The sequence below is a fragment of the Sycon ciliatum genome, chromosome 1 (genome assembly GCF_964019385.1).
Source record: "Sycon ciliatum chromosome 1, ocSycCili1.1, whole genome shotgun sequence".
Lineage (NCBI taxonomy): Eukaryota > Metazoa > Porifera > Calcarea > Leucosolenida > Sycettidae > Sycon > Sycon ciliatum.
Window position 1 is genome coordinate 24,538,504 of NC_088643.1, and position 27,533 is coordinate 24,566,036.

Here is a 27,533-nt window from a genome sequence, read left to right on the forward strand (position 1 = left end):
GAAGACTATCAACCATTGTCAGCTGCCATGAGCAGAGCGACAAACTCAGTACAGCCAGTGCACCCACCGTGTGTGTCCAGGTGGTGTCAGTCAGATCTTTCTTGTTGTCCACAGACAGTGAGCATCAGGGAGTACTGTAACGTTATAACTGTACTGTCTGTAGTACTAAAAAATCTGGTGAGCATGGTGAGTGAGAAGCTTGCTTAGCTGAATAATCTGGTTTGCTCCATCAAAGTTTCAAACTGTGAAAGCAATTATGGATACTGCTACAAGCAATGAGTCACTGTGACTGACTGTGTGCATCACCCCTCATGACCAGTGACCTATGCATGCAGAATGAGACGTGGTATTAAAGGTAAAAATGAACTTGTCAATATTCAATTCCAACACTAAAGTTTGTTGCTCCAGATGCAAAATCAAAAATGCAAACAAAATCTGCTTCTTGACAAAGTCACACGGATTTCACAATGTGCTTCATAGAAGATACACAATGCTATTGAAATTCAGTCTTGAGTTGCTCTGGTGGTTATAATGTAGAGGCAGACTTCGTGCTACAGCCTACTGATTCTTCTTTTTTCCTCAAAGTTTATTTGAGAATGAGATCAGATAGATGAGCACCGCAGTCGTGGGATAGTACTAAGTACTGCATCTCCAATGTGGCGTGATGGGGTCCCTGTGTGCAGCTGCCCGGTGCAAATCACTGCAGTCACGGTGTGCGTGCTCCGTTCAGTTGTTGGGCCCGCTTCAAGTTCCAGTCTGGGCAAGTGCCAATAAGTGACCATGCCAGCTCATACAGGCTCCAGTATGTTGGTCGTGCCAGGTCATTGTTTGCACAGGGAGCAAGGCAAGCAGGGGAGGCCATGTTGTTACTTGACCATCCACTTGACTGAGAACACGCGGCTTGATGTAGCCATGAATGACTCCTTTTCTCACCGCGTTTCTACAGGACTTTGGTCACCGGGATGAGAGCAGCACCGACTTTGCGTCCCTCCGTGGCAATGTAGTTATACGTGGAGCAAGCGTTAGGCTAGTGAGATTGAAAAGAAAGAAGAAAAAGAGAGAAAAAAGATACACACACAGCAGGACAACAGAGATTCAACTGTACGCCTGTGACTTGCAATAACATTACATCAACGAGCAATTGTGACTTTGTGAGCCATATGTACAGTCGTCACCAAAAATCCGGTCAATGCCGACACAGTGGTATGGTATGCGGACATGGCGGTGCCACATGGTAGCATGCATGCTTCTACAACTGTTTACTGTAGATCCACCAGCACTGCACTGACTGCAGCTACATACTACTTCGAAGTATGTACATGATAGGTATGTGATAGGTATGTGCAGTGGCAGTGCATGTGTTAGACTACCATGTACAGGATTGACCGGAAGTTTTTGGCAACGACTGTACATTCCCTAATGGCATGCATGCGTAAAATCACACATACATGCACACATGCACACACGCGCGCGCGCACGCAAGTACACTGCACAGGAATATGCACAGTCACAGGGAAGGTGGCAAGGGACACGACTTGTAGAGCGAGCCTTTTAAGTTTTATTCACGTCACTAGACTCCGCTATATACATATACTTCCTCCGCGTCATCGAAATTGTCGCAGTTTGACTAGTGACTTGTTACTGACAACTCCATAAGCTAAACCATTCAAAACTTATTACACAGTATGATAGTCTGAAGACTAGAGTAACGTTCCAGGACAGTTGGACTGAGAGTTTTCATCCAGAGATGAAGTCCTCGTCGTCGCTGATGTCAATGGACGCAAAAATATCGTTCCGAAACATTTCAAGGAAGGTTGAAAGTTGGTCGCGCCTCATCTCAAACGCTTTGACTTTCTCCACAGGACAAGAGCTGCTATGCTTGTCGTCTGCTAGCTCTGGATGATTTCTACTTCACCACCAACGAAGTCTAGTAAGAATACACGATCGTTGCGAGGTCGGTTGATTACCGTCGGCGGAATCACCTCGATCTTGAAATGAACTTTTTTTAGCCGTGGCATGCCTATTTATTTTAGTTGTGTGGTCACAGCTCATGCAGGTAAGTGTACTATCACGTCCAGCGCGCCCTCTTTTTCAGCATCACTGGTACGGCACCTGCGCGTGCATCACTAGCACTATGTGTAGAGTCTACACGGCTCTTGCAGGTACAATCATGTACTGAGTGTCTCAGCCAGAGCGACAATTTTTATCGCTGTTGCATGCATTTAGTTTGACCCCTCGATGTTTCTCCAAGCGCTGCTACTTGTTCCACGAAGTCATTCTCACCCCAGCTAAGGTAAAACAGTGATGAGGCTTGAGTGAATGGCCATAAGCACGAGAAATGTGCAGGCTGCAACGCCTGACTGATCTCAGCGAGTCGAAATTACCATCGCAGCGACATCAACGAAGAAATCGCGTCTAGTTCAAAAATGTCAGCTTCCAATAACAAAAAATAGAACTTTGCCGTCACCCTATACTGATGACTATCGCCTATGTCCGATTCCTTGCCTCTGGTACGAGTGCTGGTGAGTAAATACCCCGTTTTATATCAAAAGTCAAACTGCGACAATTTCGATGACGTGGAGGAAGTACATGTACTTACCGTGTCCATAGCGTCCACAGCAATTCCCTCGGCAAGCAGTCGTTCCTTGATGCTTGGATCCAAACGGCTGACGCGGTCACCAAGTCCGATGATCAAGACTTCTGGGTATGCATGGACCGAAAGAGGGTAGAGCGTAAAGCACACCTATGAGCGGGCCATTCAGGTGTTGCTATCAGGAATACCAAACACATGCTGCTCTGTTCTCCGCCAATAAGTTCCTTGTCTTTCCACTATCTACTCAATTCACAACACAACGAGTGCTACATAAGGTCTAACAGGCACAGCCTTTTGACTTGAAGGACTGGCGGCAGAGAGCATGTGTGCATCTTTTTAGAGCTCATCCGGCTTGACGAGGAAACCCCCAAAGCAAATCAGAAGCCCTCACGCCGGCATAGTGAATTTTAGTGTCTATGCTTCCTTCGTAAGCCGTACCTATCTTTGGATATAGCAGTGGATAGATGACCAGAGACTCGGGTGTGATGTCCTCCTTTCTCATTACCTGATCATGAAATCACACAAGAATACAGAAGGTGGCCGTGCTAAAACTTCATGATGCAGCCGGTTAATACACTACCTGCATGCATCACAGTAGCCAAACGATTGCTGTTCCAAACAGATGACGGTTGTATGCCTGGCCCTGTGTAGCAAGAAACACACCGATGAAAACAACAACAGCGGGGACCTTTTCTACGCGTACTACCAAGAGTCTATAACCCCCCGGTGGATTATGGATTCTTGGTACTACGGGCAGCCACGGGATCAGGTATATTTGTCCCATATACCGTAAGTTGTCCGAATAACACAGTGCCTTCATCATTTTATTAGGAACATCATTACATGTTTTTTTGTTCCTACATTTTGATAGCATGAGTTGATTTCAGTGCATGGAATATTATTTGGGGGAACTCCTTTGGGGTTGGGGTTTAGAATGACGGAGTATTGTCAACATTGCTTACCTCCGATGTTGCGTTGGGCTCACTGGCAGTCAAATGTGCGTCCCAGAGTTGCACTCCGGTATTTATTAGTCAATGCCGTTAAAAGATCAGGATTAGTATCTAAGTTTTGCTGCCGTTACTAGATTAATATCGTGGTAGGTATCGATTATCGTGGCCCATTAGGTCGCGGGCTGTGTATTCTGGCAGGTGGTCGGAGTATAGAACACAGAGAGAGGACGGTGGTTATTGGTGGTTCTTTGGAGGATAGAGGTCTCATTGGCAGATCTCGGAGAGACTCGTCTGGTTCGGGACCTACCGTCCGATCTCTCCAGGTTGTCCGAGGAGCTAGTTAAACGGCCATCGCCGAAGAAAGGTACTGGGAGGGATAGTGTGGAGTGTGGTGGGAACGACGGGAACTCCTTGCTTTCACCGTGATTTGCGTCGTGCAGGTGCCGATCCCGTACGTTATCGTAGGTCGTGCGTGCGTGCCGTGCGGTGTTGTTCGCATGCGGAGCGCGCAGGTCTGTGTGCTGTCCTTGTCGTTGGAAGGGAGAGAATATTGTTGCCTGGAATGTTAGTGCACGTGTCAGTGAGAGTGTGTGTCTGGTCGTTATCTGAGAATTGAAGGATCCGTCAAGTGTCATACCCATTCACATAATCATGTAAGACACTCCGTCGTCCAGATTCATAGATGGCTGCCGCTCTCTGATTAAGAACGACTCCGTGTATTTACGTAAGACTAGCTGTGGTACAGTATGCGGTGTTGAATGATGGGGTTAGACCAATCGATTGTATGTCCAGCGTGCAACACATGTTTTGCCACACCGTTATCAACTTTCTTGTTGTGTACATCTCTCTGGTGCTCCTCCAGTGTTTTTTCATTCTTCTCCCCCGTTTCGCCAGCGTACTCTGCCCCACAAGTGGAGCAGCAGAGGGAATCAACTATCCAGTGTAACAGTTAGTTCTCTGATAGGTTGGGCTGTGGGGTTCTTCCTAATTAGCAGGTTCTTGAGCCCAGTAGATTGGCGGTGGACCATGCGAAATGGCGCGTTCCTGGTTTTCTGTTTATCACCTCGGACAACCCACGGACGTACGGTAGGGATACTGTTTGGTAGGTGTAGCTTGACGGTGGTCTTGGTCTTCGTTCAGGTTGATGCTGCCCATGGGGGTTTTGCTGTCTGTGCTGTTGTTGTTGTTGTTGTTGTTTTTGAATTCTTTATTCTCACGATGGCACCATCGCCAATAAGAGATAGTTGTTGTTGTTGTTGTGGCTGCTGCTGTTGTTGTTGTTGTTGTTGTTGTTGTTGTTGTTGTTGTTGTTGTTGTTGTTGTCGGTCTTGCTGCTGCTGGTTTTGGCGGTGTCGGCGGTGAACTTGTCTGATTACCCCTCCGATGATTTCCAGGGGGTGCCCATTTGAGCCAAACTCAGTACGCAGTGTCTCTCGCTCCTGGTCTTACCATAGGTTTGTGCTGCAATGGGATTCGATCCTCTGTGCAAGACACGATAGTGTGGCACGTTTGGTGGATTGAGGGTGGTGGGATTGGGAATTTATGTACTTGCCGGTGTGTGTCGGTTTTCTGTAAACATGCGTTGTCAAACTTGAATCAGATCTCTGCACCCAGACGTCCAGGAATGCAATTCCTCTATTGTTTTCTTCTTCCACAGTGAATTGGATGTCTGGTGAGATTGCGTTGGCAGCTGTGAGTACGTGGCCTAGTTCTCCTTTCTTGATGATGGTGAAGGTGTTGTCCACGTACCGCAGCCAGGTCTGGATTTCGTTGTCGCATGTTGTTAGGAGCTGGTCCTCTAACCATTCCATGAAGAGGTCGGCCAGAACCGGGGAAAGTGGCAATCCCATCACTGCTCCCCTTGTCTGCCCGTGAAATGCATTTCCATATTGGAGGCAGGCATTCTTGACGCAAAACTGGTGAATGCTATCAACTGAAAGCAGTTTCTCTCTGTTCCTCAGATCCTGATTGATTAGTTTCTCCTCTAATATCTGCATTATTTTGCCCATCGGTACATTTGTGAAGAGGCTCTTCTAAGTCAAAGCTCGCCATCGAGTGCGCGTTGTCGATTGTTTGGTCCGAGATCTAGTAAGAATGTGATGTGTGACAGTGTGTCCAGACTGTGTATGTGTTCTTTACTGTGAGGTGTTTACTAAGCGAGGTTCCACTGTGGTGCTGATTACCTTCCACTGCATGAAGCAGTTCGGTAGAAGGCACACCGGGCCGAATACTCGCCGCGAGCTGATCGTGAAGCCGACTGGACTGTACGCATGCACCAGCGGGTGGGTTCCATCGTACGACGCTGTCTCGATCACCGTGCGTGAGCTACCCTCCAGGAACGGGTTGCTCGGCGTGGCGATCGTGCGTGTATGCCTGAACAGCAGCACAGGCATGTACACCCACACACACACACACACACACGCGCGCGTGCACACACACACACACGCGTGCACACACACACGCACGCACACACGTACGCATGCAAACACACTATCCCATTGAGCATCAGGCACTTCAATACGTCATGTACACGTACACATTCAAGTGATGACAAACAGGACCAGCGCGGCTTAGCTGAGCAGAGGCTGAACTTACACATACCGCATCATCCTCAATACATGTACAGTACTTTTATTTTTTCAAATGTTGTCAGAACTGTACTTCAATAGGAGACTGTACTACTACTACTAGTATTGGATACGTGTACTTTTTTGTTTCTGGAAAGATTGATTGCCTGGGTTCAGTGGCAAACAACTCATGATAATGATACTGTTACAGTGCAAGGCCGTAAATACATATACACTACGAGTACAATGCACACTAAACAGTGTAGAATCACACAAAGATGTAACACTGGTAAGAAAAACGGAGTCAGATGGACCCTGGTACCTGTACCGCAGTAATGCCTATCACATCATTCCGGCATGTACTATTATTAGAGACGTATCCTTTTATATTTTGATCCACGCTCAACATGTACTACAATTGGAGACGTACTAGTATTGGAGACGTGTACGTTTATTGGGGGAAATACGGTAGTTGGGGATTGTGTTATCTTAGCAGTAGCTAAATTCTACCGGCGTACGCTATATCATCAGCCTATTACTGTATAGAGGTTTGTGAGATACGGACACACTGATCGCCTCCAATCTCAGCTGAAACACCGGCATTTACCCGACCAAACCCCCTACCCGTTGCAGCCCTGGCTGAAACATTAACAATACTTGGTGGCGACCCTGAAGCCATAGCCCAGCACCAGGTTATAGCGTCACCAATGCTTCAACAGGGGCGTAGCAGCCGGTCCGCCCGGACCACTTTTTTTTAACACAATGCCAAAGTGCCCAGAATGCAGGATTTTGCACCCTAATTTCAAAACTTTCCCGGGAGAGGCCCCACGGACCCCCCCCCCCCCCCCCCCAGCCGGACCACCTCCAACGGCGGTGCTATGCGCTTGTTCAAACAATTCGCCATTCCGGTTTCATACCGTTCTCCCAACTGCAACCTCTCTGGCAGTGGCAGATTCTCTGCTCGTGGTCCGTCACCGAGAGATCTGATGTCTGTTGTTGTTGTTGTTGTTGTTTTCATTTTAAATTGCAAATCAGACGGATACTAATATCCCATACACGTTTTTGACTTTTTTCAAAGCGCGACGATTCGGGTTTAGTTCGAACAGCAGAATTTTCTCAACACACAAAATATCAAATCTTCCAACAAACTCGATAAAACCATGGATAGTCGCACAAAACCAAACGGGATGACGAAACGAAACTTCCAAAACACCCACATCACGAAACTACGTGCGGTACAGTCAACTCATGTACCACACGTTAAATTTTACGTGAGTCAGTAGAGGACTTTAAATGCGACCTGGAAAAGTTCGTGATTTTCGCGATGGGAGTGAAATCCCAAAAGCAACCGTAGAACTGTAGCAAAAGAAAAAAAACAGTAATTTAACTTCTGAATCACGAACATTCCAGGAGCAAAGTGGTCTGCGCTCGCAAATCGCGAAGTAAAACCAGCGCAAACGTGTCCCGGTTTGCAATAAGCTAATGGGATATTCCACCGGGGAAGTCAATAGGATGAATCGCATGAGTCCTCCAATGGGGCCTTGTAATGAAAACAACTCATGATTTTTAGCGCATTTACTAAGATGAAAATCAATTTAGGGTGCCAGTTTCGAATGAATGGACTGTTATCCAAGATGCAGTAACACTGAAGTCAAAGTAGAATGCTGGTCCATGTACAGTAACACGATTCCTTTCCACAGCTATCAATTCTTCTATTAAAACAATATTTTGATGATTAGGAAGAACACTATTGCCTAGTGGTGGGAAAATACCTCGGTGTCCTGATAGCGAACGTGCGACTAGTCCATCGTAGTAGAGCACCGGCCATCTTGCAAGCCAGTGACTGAAATCGCTACACTGGATGGATAGAACCAGCAGTATACTAGTAGAGGAGACACTAAAGTAATTAATATTTTTTGTCCCTTCTTGAAATGACTGAAACTTGTAAAAGAAAAAAAATCAAAAAAGGTACAGGCGTTGCACGTGTAAATAATGTAGCTTGGAGCAGAGTCAGGGTCACGACAGAGCTAGAGATGGTGAGATCAAGAATTCTGGTACTCGACTTCACGCCCTGCACAATAGTACTACTAGTAGTAACATTCACCTCACACTACATGTCATAATCATACCAAAACTTCCACCCAAAATAGACCAAATCAGCAAATGCTTGAAATGGGCAAAAGCAAAGCTACCACTGAATAGCGAACGAACGAGCGAACGGTATGATGACATGATTGTAGCAAATGGTTGACGTAGATCTACACGGCAACAGGCGCGCTAGGCGTCCCTATGGCAGACTATGCGCACATGCACAACATCACGTGCATACGTCCTACACCACGAGATGAAAAAAAAGAAAGTATTTCGTACTTTCATTTCAAAAGTCAAGCAGTCAAAATGATCTGCAGTTACTTTTATTGTGTTTCAGTTTGAATTTGTGTCACTCTTTCCTCCCCTAGCTCAGGTGCTCATCCTGGCCAGGAGATCTAGAGGATCAGATTTGTGTCAAAGGTCTTCTATAGTTGCTGAGATAATTGTTTACTGAGTTTTCCTATAGTTAATTTCTTTACAGACTTGCCCTGAGGAGCTTGCAAACCAACTTATTGGCATGGATTGGTCAAGATCTGTGTACGTTGCTGGGTTTGCTGGAGTGGCGGTAGGACTGGGTGGTGCCTTAGTTTACGTCAAGGCATCAGCATGTAAAGCTGGTCCATCTGTCCCGGAGGAGTCCAACTTGATTCGACTTGCAACTGCAGTGGATGGCCTCTCTCGCCAGCTGAGTAACATTCAGGAAAGCCTTGGCAGCATCGAACAGGCTCTGAAAGAGCGTAGCGCTGCAGCCAGAGCTGAAGAGTCGGAGGACAGTGCGGATGGCCCACATTTGTCAATGCCTTTGTCCCATTCCCAGAGGAAGGGTAGTGAATACTCTCTGGCCAGTGCAATGCAGAGTGATGCATTCGATACAGCTGAGGAAGACCACACTATCAGGTAAATACCCGAACAGGCTGCAGTACATACCTGTATATGTGCCACTCTACACGTATTACGTGTGTGTATGGAGTACTAGTGACTTGACTATAAGACCGAGATGGAATGGAATCTGCGGCAGAGCATTTTCAGTTGATGAGAGAAAACACTCTGAAATCACTTTGATAATCGTGGCTTAGAGGCGATTTACACGACGCGAAAGTCATCCTGTGCGTGATGCCGCCATAGCGATCCCGTCCTGTGAGATCAAGTTCTGGCGAGAGTGTACGCCACGAGCTATACTGGAACTGTCCTGTGACTGTGACATGTCGGGTAGGCGGTGGAGGAATGGCACACCGTTACCGAGAGGTACCGAAGAAGAATACTGTGCACTGGCTTTTCCATGATGGAGCGTGGGAGACTTGTCAGTAATAGACACACAACTGGTCATGAAAGCGGAAAAAGGAAAAGAAGAAAAAAGAAGAAAGATATTCGGAAATGTTTTCGTTCCGACGAGATGTGCTGTCATTCTGGGCTCACTGTACGAATAATTTTTTCCTGTCCACTGGCATGCTCTTGGCATCACGTGCCTCGCTTCCCACCGGCAGCCAGTCCCATTGTGTAAAGCAGCCTTTACGCCACAAAGGGTCATAGTCATCTTCAAACATTCCTGGGGTATTGTCATGCTCGGGGCGTTTATGAGTTTTGCCTTCGTGGACCGCATCCAATGTTTGCCACGGGAGCTGCGCTCTCTTGGTGTTTCTGTACTGACGGTAGTACTGGTTTGAGTACAGTGCGGACTACCGGTAGTATGGTGCTCGTGTTGGTAGTGATCAGTGAATTACTGGTACCAGTATGCACCCCATTACATGGCCTGAGCAGGACTGGTGGCCATTACCAGGGTTCTCGCCAAAGCAACATAGCAGGGCGCTGCGCTGTGAATACATACATGGAATGCAAGTACAATAGTTGGTTGATTGCTTACTGGTGTCGGTGAAAGTAGCGGCCAAAATGGCAGCACACAATGGCAGTAAAGTCACAAAATTTTAGATCCGATGATCCCCCCCCCCCCCCCTCTTCTCTTTTGTTCTGGCTATAACACTGATGAGAAGACCATGATTGAGATACGAGAGGTACCTGGTTCAAGTCCTGCCTGGGAGCGGTTTTTCCAGCCATGCTGCTACCGACAGTCAACTGGGAACTTGTGGCCAAGCACAAGGGGTACGTGGATGCAGCAATGGGGTTTCCCGGCACTTAAGCCAGTGGTTGTGAGACTTATCCACTCACCCCCACCGTTAGGCGCTGCATCTGGCGCTAGGGTTTACCGGGTGTTAGCGGCCGTCGTGAGTTCCTTTCGGGAACGGACACGATAATTTACTTCCTTATAACCCTGTTTACTAGTATCCTAAACAGAGTATTGTAATAAGTGAAATCTGTGTCACGTGATCCAACCCGACATGGTTTGCTCACACTTGTCACTTACAAGACAGCCGTGTCCAAGTACAGGTGTGCTCGGTGAAATCCGACTCAAAGTGCATGCGTGGCACCCTCAACTTGCACGGCCCTTTGATACCCTGGAAGTGGTACGAATGCGGCTGGACGTACATGTACACAATCATGTACAAGTACAGTAATGTAATCGGAACTGGTCCAGGGCGCCAGTTTTCCACTTTAGGTCGGATTTCAGTGAGCGGAACTGTACTAATACCAAGAGTACATAACCCCAAGAGTGTGCAACTGCCTGCACAACCTCTATGCTGTGCTGCGACGGCAGAACTTCACATCACGTGACATGGTTCAAAAGGTTATGCTGGCTAGTCATAGCCCAAATTTGCTAGCAATTCTTTGAGCAAAATATCGGATGCGCAAGTTGCCGGCAAGTTTCGAGCAAAATATCGAGTTTTGGTGGGCTTTTCGGAAAATCCAAGGCTTCTTAGGGACTTTCCCAACACAATCAGTCACCAAGGTTGAAAACGAGCATAAAAGTAGGACAAAACAGACTCGTGGCTACATTTTTGTTGAAAGTTGAGCAGCAGCAGGAGCCCAATCAAAAATTCCGTAGTCATCAGCGACAGTGATTGTAGATTTTTCCTTGAAACTCATTTTATCTCGAGCAAAATGAAAGCAAAATATCGACAGAGAAAGGAAATGCCGAGCAGAATATCGAAAATCTTGCAGCAAAATTGTGCGGCAAAATATCGATGTGGGCAGAGCAAATTTGGGCCATGACTAATGCTGGCAAACAGTGCAAAGTGATCAGAAGAGAGTTGTACCCCAAGCTGGGCTGCGTACAACCCAGTATCTATCATGCACAGAGTGCAAATAATGTGTACGGGTTCATCACGTGATGTGAAGTTCTGCCGTCGCAGACCCCATAGCTGGAGTTGCACACTCTTGGGGTTATGTACTCTTGCTAATACTCATGTGTATGTCCCCTGATGTTCAACAGGGAAATTGAACCTGATGTTCAACAGGGAAATTGAAGCTTGTGCTCACCCCACCTAGAATAGTGTACTCATACCTAATAGCGGTACTGTTCAATTTGATCCTGTTTGCTTATTCACAGTTCAGATGAAGAGGATCCTGATTCTCTCGAGTCGTTCTTGGATCGTATCGATGCATTGCATGCCAAGAAGGACAACATGTCGGTGACGCAGAAAGAGATCTTTCAGCTCCTTACGGACAGAGTGGAAAACGTAGGCTCTGTGTGTGTGTGTGTGTGTGTGTGTGTGTGTGGGTGTGGGTGTGCGTGTGCGTGTGTGTGTGCGTGTGTGTCGGTGTTGGTGTTGGTATTGGTGTGTCCGGGTGTGGTACTTCTTAGCTTTCACTAGATGGTTATAGTCGAGGTCATTCCGTCACAAAGTTCATATACCGGCAGTACAGTACAGTACACTGGCTAAATGATCAAGACCTGTACATACTAGGAGTAGAGCAATCTTTCTGATTGCTTGAAAGTCAAAAGAAATTTCATGAGCAACTTTATGTCCTTTTTGCTTCGGAGTATTTTATCCAAATGATCCTTGACACAGTGATGTGAAGAGTTGATATCATTCTAGTTGTGACTCTTGAGGACTATGAACAGTGAGGGTAAGGCAGGGGCGTAGCAGCCGGTCCGGCTTTGGCCGGACCGCTTTTTTTTTAACACAATGCCAAAAGTGCCCAGAATGCAGGATTTTGCACTCTGATTTCAAAATTTTCTCGGGGAGACCCCGCACCCCACTCCCAGCGGACCAGCTCCAACGGCGCTGCTACGCGCCTGTAGAGTGCAAGTAAGGCACAGTGTGCACAGTGTGCCCACTGCATCAGCATGTCCAGGCTTTGAAGCAGCAGGTGCAGGCAGAGCATCCTGTACACGGTGACATCAGAGTGTCAATTTGAAACAACTTACAAGTAGAGATGATGGTGCACGATACCACCACAGGTGCTAGACCTGCGTAGCGTTGAGTTGCACGTGTACATGGTAGGTTTGCTGTGCAAAGGTGCAGAAACAAGTGAAGTGACGAGGATAGCTATGCCAACATATTAGTATTACGTGTACTACTAATAGCTGTCCGTGTAGGATTGTTCTGTACATTTGTGGGCGCAACCATTGGCATTCAGAACCGTTTTCAAAGTAGAGAGGTTTTGCATTCCGAATTTCGGAATAATTTTCGACTGTGCTTTTCCGAAAAAAGGGCGTTCCGAAAAACGGTATTTTCAGTGTTTTGCATTCCGAAAATCTGATTCGACTTCGTTTCGAAGGGTTGCCATGCAAAACAAAATGGAGAGCGTCGAAGGGGTTGAGCAGGATCAAATCCATGCAGGTCAAACTGAATTTGGGTGCGGTTCGAAGACGAGGACGGATTGATGGTGGACCAAGTGATCCAGCAGCTGAAGACGAGGTTGTCGAACTACTGTCTTGTACTGTCAGTAGGCTCCATGGCAAAGAAAGATAGAGTGTGATGGAGTGTGAGAAGATTAGTCAACATGGCGAGATCAGCGAGAGCAGCAAAACCAGCAAAAATCAAAACTACATACGTGGAAAATTTTCAAATAATCGAGAGCAGCAGAAAGCAAAAATACAAACATGAAAAATACACTTTTTTGTATTCAAATATGCACTCCCAAACATGAAAGAGCCGAAAATCCATTTTCGGAAAGCCATGCACTTTCGCCACCACACTTCCGAAAGTTCGACTACTTTTTCGACTGCAGCCGCCACATTCCGAAAATAATTCCGAAATTCGGAATGCAAAACCTCTCTAGTGACTGCACACCATGGGCCCTAATTATTTCACACTCTTCTTGGTCTTTTTCACCCCTACCAGAGATGTGTCGCGAGGAAACTGCTAGTAGTACTGGTAGTTTTCACAATTTGCTTTGTTGACCTTTTTGCCCATTGTGCTGGAGGACCCGGTGTCCATTTTCTCAAGCCTCAGAAGGGAATGTTACTAGAGGGAAAGAGTGGGCAATTGAAACTGAACAAGATGTGATCTTGCTGCAGTGCTTGTTCTGGGATTGTTTTTTTTCCGGTTCTCCAAAGACTCTGGTGTAAAGCTGAGGCTGGAATAAACACTCCAGGTAGACTTGTGTGCAAATACCTTCCCTGAAGCTCTGTCCTGCCATGGCACGTCACACTACCCAAATGCCACTATCTCACAGCTTTGCATACACACGTTTCAATACTTTAAAAAACGGTTCTAGATTTTTTACTTCAAGTAAGTACATAATTATGCTATGTGCACTACACATGTGGCCTGTTCTAGTTGATTGAGATAGTTTCTTATATTACCTTTTTAGCGTTTGTATTGAACATTGTGTTGTGCCTTTCTTCCTGCTCGCTTTTCTTGCTCAGTCTCCCGAGGATTGCCATCTATTGTGGCGCTATGCACGCGCCCACAAGACGCTCAGCGATCTTGCGAAGGCAGCAGGCGATACAGAGGAGCAGAAGCGACTAATCTATGCAGGTGAGAGCGTGCATGCGAGCGAGAGAGACAGACAGACAGACAGGGAGAGAGAGTGACTGTTACGGTCTCCATTACGGGGATGTGTTGTGACGAATGTGCCATTGGTTTAGGAGTTGTTATGCTCATAATCTTCATTACTTGGTGTCGGTAACTCTGCATAGCAACCCAGATGTATTCGTTTGATGTTGGTCTAATTTTGCAAACTCTCGAATTATCTCATGCAGGTGTTGATCTTGGAAAGCGTGCACTGGCGGTAGACGACAAGCGATGGCAGGCACATCAATGGTGGGTGCTATTTCAAACCTCTTTTTGTTGTTGCCTTTGCTCACGGTATTATATGAGAAAAGTCATATTGCCGTAATAATCCTGAATGTGAACTACTTTGTAGTGCGTATACTCCTGACCACGCCAATGTACAGCTGTAGTCATTGAAATCTAGGAAGAAATGTGTACTACTAATACATGGCCTAAGGCGCTGGCCTTGCAGCCGTGTGTGTGTTTGTGTGTGTATGTGTGTGTGTGTGTGTGTGTGCGCATGTGGTGCATGTGGTGCACAACACATTTATTACGAACCCCCTTTAATCCTTTGAGGCCCATAGTACGGATATATCCGTACCAGTGTACAGTGCATACTTTTCAAAGCGCAACCTGGCGTAACTCGGCCGTCCCTTGACCAAATCGGACAATCGAAAGGGCTATCGACATTAGAATTGTCTCAGCTATCGGCTCGAAAAAACCCGAAAGCGATCCGAGTTCGGAGAGCGGGGATATGAGACTCGAACTAAATTCGCTCAGCAGAGTCAACTCGAGCGCGTGCATTTTGAACTCGTTTTTATGGGTTTTCCCTGACTCGCGGCCCACGCAGCTACAGATAGTTCACATCATCCCAAAAGGCATGTTTCTCAGCTCTCCAGTAAAAAAAATTGAGAGAATTTGAGTTGGGCGCTCGCAATGCTGGCTTTGGAGCGCCGTATCTCGCTGTGGCGCTGGTTCTGTGGATCGAGTGATGTATTGCTGGCTATCGCTGTGTTCCTCTGGCCAAGAGCTTTCCAGAAAGCCCAAGATCACCAAAATCGGCCAAAGGACACCAAAGTTACGACCAGATAAGTACCCGGGCTCGCGTATGCAGTGCATTTCTTGAAATAATTGTGGGCCCTAAAGGGTTAAAAAAAAAAGCAGGCAACAATAGCAAGGTAACCGAAACGGCTGTAGCTGCTGTCCTTTCGCCACACAAAACATCACGGAGCTGATTGGAGCATACGGTAAACAAAGAAATGAAGAGAGGATTGCATGTCACCAGAACCACATCTTCAGGCGTGTTGCAAGTGCTTTAGTGTACACGTCATTACTGCGTGGCCCTATGCTCTGTACACGTCATTACTGCGTGGCCCTATGCTCTGTACACGTCATTACTGCGTGGCCCTATGCTCTGTACACGTCATTACTGCGTGGCCCTATGCTCTGTACACATCATTACTGCGTGGCCCTATGCTCTGTACACATCATTACTGCGTGGCCCTATGCTCTGTACACGTCATTACTGCGTGGCCCTATGCTCTGTACACGTCATTACTGCGTGGCCCTATGCTCTGTACACGTCATTACTGCGTAGCCCTATGCTCTGTAGACGTCATTACTGCGTGGCCCTATGCTCTGTACACGTCATTACTGCGTGGCCCTATGCTCTGTACACGTCATTACTGCGTGGCCCTATGCTCTGTACACGTCATTACTGCGTAGCCCTATGCTCTGTACACGTCCTTACTGCGTGGCCCTATGCTCTGTACACGTCATTACTGCGTGGCCCTATGCTCTGTACACGTCATTACTGCGTGGCCCTATGCTCTGTACACGTCATTACTGCGTGGCCCTATGTTCTGTACACGTCATTACTGCGTGGCCCTATGCTCTGTACACGTCATTACTGCGTGGCCCTATGCTCTGTACACGTCATTACTGCTTGGCCCTATGTTCTGTACACGTCATTACTGCGTGGCCCTATGCTCTGTACACGTCATTACTGCGCGGCCCTATGCTCTGTACACGTCATTACTGCGTGGCCCTATGCTCTGTACATGTCATTACTGCGTGGCCCTATGCTCTGTACACGTCATTACTGCGTGGCCCTATGCTCTGTACACGTCATTACTGCGTGGCCCTATGCTCTGTACACGTCATTACTGCGCGGCCCTATGCTCTGTACACGTCATTACTGCGTGGCCCTATGCTCTGTACACATCATTACTGCGTGGCCCTATGCTCTGTACACGTCATTACTGCGTAGCCCTATGCTCTGTACACGTCATTACTGCGTGGCCCTATGCTCTGTACACGTCATTACTGCGTGGCCCTATGCTCTGTACACGTCATTACTGCGTGGCCCTATGTTCCGACTAAGCATGACTGTACTATTCATTGTGGGGAAGGGTTTGTAACTTCGTATGTATGCTCCTTCATGTGTGAGGAGCATCTCAGCCATGCGTGATGCCCTTGTGTTGCCTGTTTGCGGTGCAGGTATGCCATTCTGGTGGGGCTCACCAGCGCCTTTGAAAGCACGCAGGCGAAAATAGCCAATGGCAAGATCTTCAAGGTATGTGTTCTTGTTCACTTGTTCACCTAGTATACCGTATTTCCCCGAACATGTCAAACCTCTTTGTACTAAACTGCAGGGCCAACAAAGGGGGTGCGACTTACAACCGAGCATCACTCACTACGGAAGTGGATCATATTGAACTGATTTGACAGACCTGAAAATGGGGACGTGACTTACAATCGAGTGCGACTTGCAATCGGGGACGTACGGTCCCTGTATATCCAGGAGATGTGCTCATGCTGCTTGAACCTGAGAAGTACTCATACATGTAGAACCAGGCAAAGATATCCAATGCTCTCAGTGACCCAGACTGCCTGGTCTGTGTGCGACCCTATTTCTTTGCCGCCGAAGGTGTGGAATGTGCAGGGATCAGTCACCATGGTTTCAGAAACCAGCTGCGGTCATAGACCACATGCGTCTGATCCTGGGGGTGGGCACTGAAACCTGGGTCTACCTGTGTGTAGTTTACATACTAAGTACGTCTTCCAGAGTGATCGTAAGCACTGTTCTGATTTGAATCATGTGAACCTGAACTTGCCATGTTTGCTCTCTGACTAATGCGTGAGCTGTTGTTATTGTTCTCCTTTGCACATTGTGTTGTATGTTATCACGGTTGTGTTGTGCAGGAGCACGTGGACAGAGCAATCGAGCTGAATTCTAGTGACTACTCGCTGTACCACCTGTTGGCCCAGTGGTGTTATGCTGTAAGTCATGGGCTGCGTGTTCGATAGACGCTTGTCTTTGTGCTACCCTGCACGAAGACATAGGCATGCAGAGGAATGCAATTACGGTGGAACTACGGTCTAGCAGACCTCCAGGGGACATACCTATCTGTGCTTTGTCGCCGAGGACGTACTGTGTGTCCGAGGTTCAATAGGGAGGTTTAGTCCCACGTAACGGATACGGACGGGTGTCCTTGTCGATTGGACCAGACAGCATCCAGCCAAATCGGGTCTTGACCGCCGTTGGGCCAACTTCTCCCTGACGCACTTCGCTGGTGACGAATGTCCAGTAGAGGTCGAGACCAATCAGTATGTCCACCTCTAGTTCACGACCATCGGCCATGGGGTCAGCAAGCTCCAAGTCCCGGATGTGCGGTGCGGTGACTTGCGACTTCGTGTCTTGCTGCTGCAATGGTGTGGTGACGACTGGCCTCACCATCAGATTGACTGGTACCGCATCGCCATCATCCGTCTTCAGATTGACCTTCACGATGTTGATGTCATGGTCAATAACTTCCTTGCCCCCAAAGGAACAGATTGTTGCAGCCGTTGTGCCGACAGTCTGCAGTTTCATTCTGCTCCTCGTCTTCTCGGTGATGAACGACTGCTGACTGCCCGTGTCGAACATCAGGCGGACACTAGTGGTCGTGTGGTTGTCAGGATTCACGGCTGTCGCTGTAGCAGTTTGCAATAGGATCGGTTCATCCGCAACCGTGACGCAAACATTGGCCGCCTTCTTCACTGGCGTCGCCGGCTTGCTCTCGTTGCAGATGCTGGCGTGGTGCTTTCCGTTGCATCGGTAGCATTTGGCGCTTGAGTGCCAATCCCGCACCATGTGCCCTTTTCGTAGGCAGACGTAGCACCGTCCAGACTTCCTTAGGATGGCACGCCACGCGGACGCATCGGTGACGACTGTGCACCCTGTTGATGGATGGCCTTGACCGCAATATGAGCACGACGGCTGTGTGTTGGCCATCAATGCCGTTTCCGTTGGCATCTCTCGTTTCATCACCGCACGCTTCGGCGTGTTGCCATTGCCTGTGCCAGTTGCATGAGCCGCTCTCTCCCGAGCTTCCAGCTCGTCACTGAAGACATCTAGCAACTTGTCCAGCTTCCACTCTTCACCTTTGACATCCCGGCTAATGGCCAGAGCCATCTCCTGCGGCAGTTTGGCCATGAGGCCGGACGACAAGAGGCTGCCATACGAGTCAGGTGAGACACCCAAGTCCCTCAAGCTGCCTATCTGGCCCTCCACGTTGTCGTACAAGCTGCGGAGACTGCACAGGTCATCACAGTCTCTAACTGACCGCAGATTCGATAGAATATCCATGTGGCGATTAATCAGCAGCTGTTTATTGCCGAAGCGATGCTGAAGCTTCTCAATGGCGGTGGTGTAGTTCGCCGAAGAGGTCGCCAGCATATCGATGGCTCTGGCTGCAGGACCTTCCACCAGCGATCTCAAGTTGGTAAACTTGTCGATGGCTGATATCTTCAGGTTGTTGTGGACCGATGTTGATTATGTGTCCCAGAATGTGGTCCACTCTGCTATGTCCCCACTGAAGGTCTTCAGTTGCAACTTTGGCAGCTGCAGATTGAAGGCAACTGGCTCACTACTGCTGGTGCTGGCTTCATCAGTCACTGTGGCTGGTGCAGGACTTAGTGCAGCCACATTCGGTTCAGGTTCAGGTGCCTGTGCAGGGCTGGCACTACGTTGTTGCAGTACAATACTAGCATCAAGACCTGGTCTTGATTCATGCCTGTCAGCTGGCAACTGCAACTGTACCTCTAGCTGTGGAGTGGCATAACCCTCTGGCGTTGTCATTGATCTGTGACTGCTATCTGATTCTTGCTGACGTGCAGCAACGTAGTCAGGACTAGCAGTTACAGCTTGTGCAAATGTGCGTGACCTGGTGGTGGTACTGCTAGCGCTGGGTGTGGACGCCAACACAGGACTCATCACAACGGAAGCAGGTGCTGCTCTACTACGACTACCACTAGAATTATGCGCTTCTTCTACCTCCACAGCTCTCAACTTCGCAATGCACAACAAAATCTCAGACTGGAGGCTATCAGCATCTTCAATCTCCTTCTCAATCTCATCCTCCTCACCCATTCCGTTCAAAATCACATCATCAAGCTCCCTCAAACGGGTTACCTTCTCCTCCAAAGACATCCTGACGTGCTGTGTCTCCACAAAGTCCAAGGTGTCACCAGCGAGGAGTTCTGCACCTCGTTTGAGCAGACGCGTGGTGGCTCCTCTCTGCCCACCACGTATTCTTTTCTCCTTTCGGAGATCGTTGGCTACAGCGCCGGTGTCCCGGCCACCGTTCGTACTATCATCCATAATGGGATGTCAACTAGAATAGAGCGCTCTGCCGGCCGGACAGAATTTTGCTCTTCAAGAGTTCAAGGTTCAATTCGTTACATAGGCTGATTCACCTATCCGGCTCGAAGGACCATGTTCTTACTTCAATAATCAGCAAGAGGTTCGGTTCATATCGTTAGAATATTACTTGAACTACGTTCTTTGCTCACCATGATCACAGCTGTTACTTCTTCTACAAAGCAATCTAACACTAACTTAGGACTAGCTTGACTGATAACAAGAGCTAGAGAGAGGAAGCGAAAAGACTCAAATGCAAATGTTACAGATCACTACGCACGCTCAGCGCTGTGCTGTGCTGGAGTCTACTGCTAAAACACCACCATGCATGGCATACGTAAAACAAAGGCAATGAAATATGAGCTATGCTAGACAGAGAGGTGTACTACATTCATAGGACTTTGGTTCGGCCTATGCGCAACACATGCGTTCAATGGTGACATCAATACAGAGACCGCAATCTCGCACAACGGGAATGTGGGTGATACACGTAAAGTTCATGCAATGGACCCACGTTTGCAATGTTGTGTTTAGTCACACGGAACAAACAAGAGCATGAAGCGAAAGGCCCAAACCTGGTCAAAGACGAAGCTTAGAAGCTCATCGAATATTTTGATTTCGTGCTTCGGAAACTTCTTCAGCTGAGCACCCTTACAGCTCGCACAATGCGCTCCATTCTGATTTTCACCCACGTTCTGGCGTAACGTGGGTGAGCCTCCATACACGGTATGTCGTGAATCAGAAAACGTCTGTACGCGGGTCACTGATTATCACGTGGTACACACACGTAAAGTACCGACGGATTATGTGGGACTAAACCTCCCTAGTGATTGCTACATATATAGTAGAATGCAGGGTCATCATTGCATTATATCCCTGATACAGTATGTTATATCAACTCATGAATTATGTCTGTTATGTCCAGGGTAGATTATACACTCCCGCTCAATGAAATCCGATCGAGTCACTCAAGTACACGCCGGGCGTTGCGCAGCCCTAGACCTGAAAACACTGGCCTGCGGCATGGCGCAAGGCGCAAACTTGACTCCCGCTATTCGGATTTTATTTAGCAGCACTGTACTTGAGTTCTCTGTAAATGTATGATTTGTACTCAACATTGTGGCCAGAGACTGCACATTATGCAAAGAAAGTTCGTCTTTATTGATGACTGGCTTTTGTTCACATTATTGGAATGTATTTGGGAAAGGGAGATACGTTTCTCCTCGCCAGAAAATGCAGATAATGTCTTGGAACATTCCGAAATGAATTCGAGCTGACAGCTGAGTTCCGCATATTGCCGCATCACAGCATCAAGTGCCATCTTTTTCACCCATCTTTTTGGCCTAGTCTTAAGACGGCGTGGCTATCATCATTTTCTTGGCTTGCAGGTGGCTGGCTTGACGTGGATCGAACGCAACGCAGCCAAGATGTTGTATGGCGAGCCGCCGAAGTCAAGCTATGATGAAGCGTTGTCCAACTTTCGTGAAGTAAGTGATAAGTTACGTTCGTATGCTGTGGCAAGGCAGTAAAGTTGTTGTGCTTGTCTTCTGGTGTTGATCTCGCCATACCTGGTCATCACCTGTGTGTGCGTGCGTGTGTGTACGTACGTTAGGAATCCAAGAATGGATGTCACTGCAGTTATCTGAATTTCTCTCTCTCTCTCTCTCTCTCTCTCTCCCTCTCCCTCTCTCTCTCTCCCTCTCTCTCTCTCTCTCTCTCTCTCTCTCTCTCTCTCTCTCTCTCTCTCTCTCTCTCTCTCTCTCTCTCTCTCTCTCTCTCTCTCTTTCTCTAATTAGGCTGAGCGACTTTACACAGGCAAATGGAAAAACAACAAACTGATGATTGCAAAGGTAAGACTACTTTTGCCTTTCCTATTTTCTCTCTGAATATATACTTTTGCCTACTTTTCTTCTTGCTTTGCTATTACACGAACAGGTGCACTGTGTGTGAACAGGTGCACTGTGTGTGAACAGGTGCACTGTGTGTGAACAGGTGCACTGTGTGTGAACAGGTGCACTGTGTGTGAACAGGTGCACTGTGTGTGAACAGGTGCACTGTGTGTGAACAGGTGCACTGTGTGTGAACAGGTGCACTGTGTGTGAACAGGTGCACTGTGTGTGAACAGGTGCACTGTGTGTGAACAGGTGCACTGTGTGTGAACAGGTGCACTGTGTGTGAACAGGTGCACTGTGTGTGAACAGGTGCACTGTGTGTGAACAGGTGCACTGTGTGTGAACAGGTGCACTGTGTGTGAACAGGTGCACTGTGTGTGAACAGGTGCACTGTGTGTGAACAGGTGCACTGTGTGTGAACAGGTGCACTGTGTGTGAACAGGTGCACTGTTTTGTAGATAGGTGTAGACGTACGTGAGCCTCCAAATTAATGTCAAAGGACAGCAGCAGCCTGCTTCATTGTATTTGAGCTCGAGGTAGCATAAGTAGGACGTGGTTGCGTTGGGGTCTGCCATCCCTAGGACTCTGGGCTTTGACAGACTCAGAAAGCAACCACAAATGAGCATGGTGTTTGGTACATGTGTTCAGATGCAGAACAGTTCTACCAACATATAGCTACCACGTTGCCGACATTCCACTAGTGTGTCCACATTTCTCATTCTCATAGTTTTGTTGTGCTACTTCAAGTACAGTGTAGTCAATGTAGTAACAAAGTCAAAAGAATTTGCTGTCTTGTAGGAGTATTTTCTTTTTCTTCTTTTTTTAATTGGCAGAGGAAGTTGCCCACTAATGGCTAGCTGCTTGGTCCATATGTATCACTATCTGCTGTTTGTTTGTTTGCTTGTTTGTTGTTGTTGTTGTTGTTGTTGTTGTTGTTGTTGTTGTTGTTGTTGTTGTTGTTGTTCTTCTTGTTCTTGTTCTTGTTCTTGTTCTTGTTCTTGTTCTTGTTCTTGTTCTTGTAATGTTGTTGTTGTTCTTGTAATAATGGTGTTGTTGCTGCTCCTGTTGTGCTCTTTTTTTTCCCAGTGTTTCTATGGCATGAGTAATTATGCTGAGACACGCCAATGGCTAGAGGAAGCCAAGGAGACACCCATTGTCACTGAAGAGGTCAGTTCTGTTCCTCACTATGGCTGTTGATCTTATAGGTCACACAATAATTATCAAAGAAGAAAACACAAGGAAGCGAGTTATGAAGCAACTGTCCACGACTGTAACACGATAATAAGCAGTCAGAAAGTGCGATAGCAGGGCACAACACTGACAGGCTACTAGGTCTCAGATCGTTGAATGTCTCAGTAGCCCGTCAGTTTTGTGCCCTGTTATCGCACTTTCTGACTGCTTATTATCTTGTTACAGTCGTGGATAGTTGCTTCATAACTCGTATCCTTGTGTTTTCTTCTTCTTTTTTACATGTTTTACTGGCTCATTATCCGAGTTAACCCTTTCCCATCCGACCAAAATTCCCCAGCAGTCCCAAATGCAATAATTCTCACCTTATTCTGAGAATATCTTCGGTTCTAATCAACCAATTTTCACAATCTTGGGCATTCTGGAAAGCTCTCCAAGAGCTGCGTACATTGAGCTCAAACAGGACACTACCGAGATCACATATCCAGCGCAAGGGAGCTTCAAATACACCCCATCGCTGGATATACGAGGAAATTCTTTCCTCGCAAGCCATTTCTCGCTCCTTCATCGTAAACATTCCAAATTGTTTGCTTGAGTTTCTTTTCATGCTGCCCATGCACTCAAAGCATGCCAAAGTGACTCAGCATGTCAGGAGAGGGGAAATTCCCCGCTCAAGGTCAGTCACTCGGAAAGAAATTCGACTTTTGCCGTGGCTGAAATGTCGAGCGTAATATCTTTGGAATGCGACACCTCAGCCCTTCACCGATTGATGCAATGGAACGCTGAGTCCTTCGGCTTCTTCCTAGATACTTAGTTGTTTTAATTCCGTCGCGAATGGATCGAGTTGCAAATGTTTTAGTGTATGCATGTCCATCGATCTCTAGAGATCGATTCAAGTACGCACAGATGGTAAAGGGTTAAATAATAATTATCACGATGATTTTCTCCATCTCCGCACAGCTCACTGGTATGACCTTGTTAGGCCTCATGACTGGCCCAACCGATCGCAATCAGGTCTGGTGAAAAAGCAAAGCATTTTTAAATCTGCTCAAAGCGCCAAAAGTCAGAATCCTCTAACTGCAAGAAACACAACGAGCTTTGCACTTGGGCAGTTACCTTTGATGCTAATAGGCGATTCACACGACGCGCAAACTCACGTGTACTGCGCTGTATCCGTAGAGATATACTCGTGTGACCAAAACGCGAGTAAAATCTTTTTTCTCTTGCGTGTGAGCCATGTGCCCACGTTTCTGCTTTGCGCGTGTGTAAAAACCAGTGAAAGTACTCGAGTATGGTACTCGAGTTACTTGAGTATGCTCGAGTACACAGACGCATGCACGGTTCTGGTGTTCGTGTGAATCCGATGGGCTGCTTATCCACTTGTACACAAACGTGTTATTGTGCCTTTTACACGTTGTGCAAATCGCCTATTACCGGAAAGAGTGCTCAATGAAGGCGAGTGGTCATAAATCTCCATGACGTTTAACATTTTGTATCTGTTTCATGTGCAAAATTGCCGTGTCACTACTTGGACAGGCTGATTGAGACCATATAAATGTAGACAGTGTATATTGCAGTTTAAAAACGTACACAGACACAGCAAGAGCATACTCGCAGATCAATGGCTCCGTCTCCCCGTCCCTCATTGTGTATTCAAGCACTGGTTGATGTGCGGCTGAGGCTAGCCCATCGATTTGTGCTTTTGGTAAACATTACAAACTAGTGGTGCGCCTTTGGCAATGTTTGAAGAGCTGTTGATTGCTTTCTGCGGGAGAGCTCTGTCAATTGGGAAGTCAGCAAGAAACATGGGAGCTCTACTATGTGGTGAGAAATCAATAATGGATAAACACTTCCCCAAGATATGTTACAGTTAGGCAAGTGGGTCTTCTGTACTTGGTAGTGGGCACATTGTTATGATTCAATTATGATACAGCGTATCAGGGGCACATAGCAAAGAGTGTGCACCTCAACGACCACTCATGGCGGACAATTTTCATCATCCGTCTTTCTTGGCCATATGGCTCACTGTTTTTTGTTTACTCGAAGCCACAAACCCAAGAACAGATACGCATGGCGCAGAGGCTTTTGCTGAGAAGAGGGATTGCAGAAAGCAGAGAGCAACCAACGTCCCGGATATAAGTATACACGTAAATACTCTTCTGGGGCCCACAGTTGGTTTATGTGAGTGGTTTTCATGATGATGCCAGTGGTCCTAGTATGGTTTGACCATCTCGTGTTCACTCCCGAATGCTGAAGCAGGGGCATAGATGCCAGGCTGGCTGATCATGCCGTACCAGGACTGCTTTTCACTCTCAACCAGCCAGTGTGACTGTCGTGGTAGCAAGGAAGCCGTAGTAGGGTGTGGACATGTATCAATTATTCGAAAGGCATGCCTTTGCACTGTACTGGTCGATCCATATTCAGTTGGCCAGACCCCAGAGCTGTCAGTATTACGCTCTTGTTCGGAATGTGGAGCAGTGGTGTTGTGTTGGTGGAACTAAAGAATGGCAGTGGGTGTTTGTTGTGTCACCTGCTTTCCCATCGGACTCTTTCCCTTTGACATCAGCAGAACACTCCCCCTATACATCGGGGTGTTGCTCGATTAGTGTTCTTGTGTGGGTGGTGTGAGTTGTGGGTTGGTATTACGGCTTGCATGGCTTGCACGGCTGCCGTTCACAGTTTTCCTACTCCTACACATGCACACAGGTGAGGAGAGTGCCTAAACCTGGGGAGCTTGGGCCTGCTAAGTCATAAACAACACGCCGCTTGGAGGAAGGCTTGTTGACTAAATGGCCTGTTTAAACATGATGTTGTGCTTGTGGAATTGCGAGAGAGTTTTTCATGTTTTTCGTGACGGGGAGCCACCACATTTCATGTCCAGCCTGATCACTTCACCCTGCTTACCTCGATTAGGCTGATCTTGGACACGTGTCTCTTGCCTCTTCGCTTCTGCCCGTTGCTGACAGGATCGGACGAGCCAGGTGGAAATCGAGGAACTGCTGCTGAAGGTGTGATGGACACAGACGTGTATTTTCAGACTGCGCCAAGACCAATGGAAGATGTAAATTTAACACGGCGTCAGAGCGTGAGGTGCCTGGAGACAATGGTACCATGTTGTGTATGTTGACAACATACAATAATTGTATTTACTTCAAGTATGGTACACCCTACCTCAACTGACTCTACTGATAGTCTCGAAATCTTCGTTGATAGACCTGGAGAACTTGCTCTGGCATATGTGTGTCACAGTAGTGTATTTTGCTATACAGCCCCGAGCACACAACAGCCCCGAGCACACAACATACCGAGGATACATTTACGTAGAAGAAGAAGAAGAAGAAGAAGAAGAAGAAGAAGAAGAAGAAGAAGAAGAGAGGGTATATTCATAGATTTTGTTTTTCAATTGATGCACTCGCTCCTGACCTGTTGCACGTAGATGTGGGGACCTTACCGACTTGAGTCTGATCCGATTTGAACGCTCCTAGCGTACCTTGCTGTCGAAAGTACCCAGTCCCTTACGTGTGTGAGCCTGATTTTGCTTTCCGCCCCTGCTGCTGGGTAAGCCATGCAATTTGTTTGCTGCATAATGTGTACATTGGAACTTCACCCGTTTTGCCGCTATCGCTAGGCGTCACCCTGGCATGTACGATGTGCAAGTGTGCCACTTCACTGTGACGTGTTCTCACCGAGTTTGTCCGACCAACGGCTTGAACTTCGATTTTTTAAAGTTTCTGTATTTCCCAATTCCTGTACCACTGTCGATTGTTGAGTTTAAGTGGATTTTACCAGCTCTTTTATTAATACATACCCTATTACTTACTTTCTTAGGAACATGCATTGTGGAGCGGGCTGTCTGGTACAGTCTTGCATCACTGGAGATGTACTGGGTGTTCTGTGGTGCGTCTATTGGCAGGTTGTCGAGAGAACATGTGTGTGTGTGTGTGTGTGTGTGTGTGTGTGTGTGTGTGTGTGTGTGTGTGTATGTGCGCGTGTGCGTGTGTGTGTGTGTGTGTGTGTGTGTGTGTGTGATATGTCCTTCTAGTGTTGGCATGTTGTAAATGTAAAGTGCTGTCGTGATTACCGGTACGCGGGTCTGACCAAGCAAATCGGGATCTGTCCAGTGATGGTGTTCTTCATCTTTCTATCTCTCTGCTTTAAAAACAATCTAAACCGGGTAGAAGTACTACATGTACCGGGTACTCTGACAATCCCGAGGAGGCATGTGTGGCTTACCCACCTCTGTTGGGCTGTCGAAGATTAGACACTGGTAGGATTGCAGGGTTTGGTGGAGGTCACACTCGTCTTTGCTGTCTTTCCAGCGTCCCTTTGATGCGATGAAGTTGTGTGTAGAGCCTATTTGAGAATCCTTGTTGAGTGCACACAATGCCCGGTCCTATAATTTGATGGTACGTGGTGCTGAAAACTGTAATCAACATCATCTTTGCTGCATTTCGTCACAGTTTGAAGAGCGAGACAAGCATTGTGCAGTGGTCCCTTTTTAATCCGGCGCCAGGCATTTGTGCTAAGGAAATTCTGCTGGATTAGGGAGGCCGGTGCTGGATTAGAACATCTGACTCACTGCTGCAATGTGCATGAAGAGGACATTTTCGTTGGTGAACATTATGCTGGTTTATACTTTATAATTATAGCGGGTGCCGGTTGATATTGATAAAGTGCTGAGGGACGATTGTACGGACCAGTGCGGTGGTATGCTCAACCGTCTAATTGCTGC

The 27,533-nt window shown here is 47.4% G+C and overlaps 2 protein-coding genes across 2 annotated transcripts; one reads left to right on the plus strand and one right to left on the minus strand.

The window, feature by feature from the left end:
* Positions 1 to 118: 118 nt before the first annotated feature.
* Positions 119 to 8,292, minus strand: LOC135819682 (NADH dehydrogenase [ubiquinone] 1 alpha subcomplex assembly factor 3-like). Its single transcript, XM_065332937.1, has 5 exons — positions 7,883 to 8,292; positions 5,727 to 5,916; positions 3,032 to 3,098; positions 2,600 to 2,700; positions 119 to 1,027 (listed from the first exon to the last, which is right to left on the minus strand). The coding sequence occupies exons 1-5, from the start codon at positions 7,936 to 7,938 to the stop codon at positions 941 to 943; spliced, it is 501 nt and encodes a 166-aa protein (XP_065189009.1). The 5' UTR covers positions 7,939 to 8,292; the 3' UTR covers positions 119 to 940.
* A 199-nt stretch (positions 8,293 to 8,491) lies between these two features.
* Positions 8,492 to 26,678, plus strand: LOC135819692 (regulator of microtubule dynamics protein 1-like). The gene is made up of 10 exons (XM_065332945.1): positions 8,492 to 9,098; positions 11,644 to 11,773; positions 13,912 to 14,023; positions 14,248 to 14,308; positions 16,538 to 16,613; positions 17,243 to 17,320; positions 21,110 to 21,208; positions 21,518 to 21,571; positions 22,700 to 22,780; positions 25,768 to 26,678. Exons 1-10 carry the CDS (start codon positions 8,719 to 8,721, stop codon positions 25,813 to 25,815), a joined length of 1,119 nt encoding a protein of 372 aa, XP_065189017.1. The 5' UTR covers positions 8,492 to 8,718; the 3' UTR covers positions 25,816 to 26,678.
* The last annotated feature ends 855 nt before the right edge of the window (positions 26,679 to 27,533 follow it).

Bases quoted from the DNA above. Each gene is read 5' to 3' on its own strand.
- LOC135819682 (XM_065332937.1), bottom strand. From the start codon at position 7,938: ATGGCCGGTGCTCTACTACGATGGACTAGTCGCACGTTCGCTATCAGG. The intron at 2,701-3,031 runs GTACGGCTTACG...ATGCATACCCAG, and splicing joins ACTGCTATATCCAAAGATAG to AAGTCTTGATCATCGGACTT. The intron at 1,028-2,599 runs GTAAGTACATGT...CAATCTCACTAG, and splicing joins CTGTGGACGCTATGGACACG to CCTAACGCTTGCTCCACGTA.
- LOC135819692 (XM_065332945.1), top strand. From the start codon at position 8,719: ATGGATTGGTCAAGATCTGTGTACGTTGCTGGGTTTGCTGGAGTGGCG. The intron at 14,309-16,537 runs GTGGGTGCTATT...TTTGCGGTGCAG, and splicing joins CGATGGCAGGCACATCAATG to GTATGCCATTCTGGTGGGGC. The intron at 22,781-25,767 runs GTCAGTTCTGTT...CGTTGCTGACAG, and splicing joins CACCCATTGTCACTGAAGAG to GATCGGACGAGCCAGGTGGA.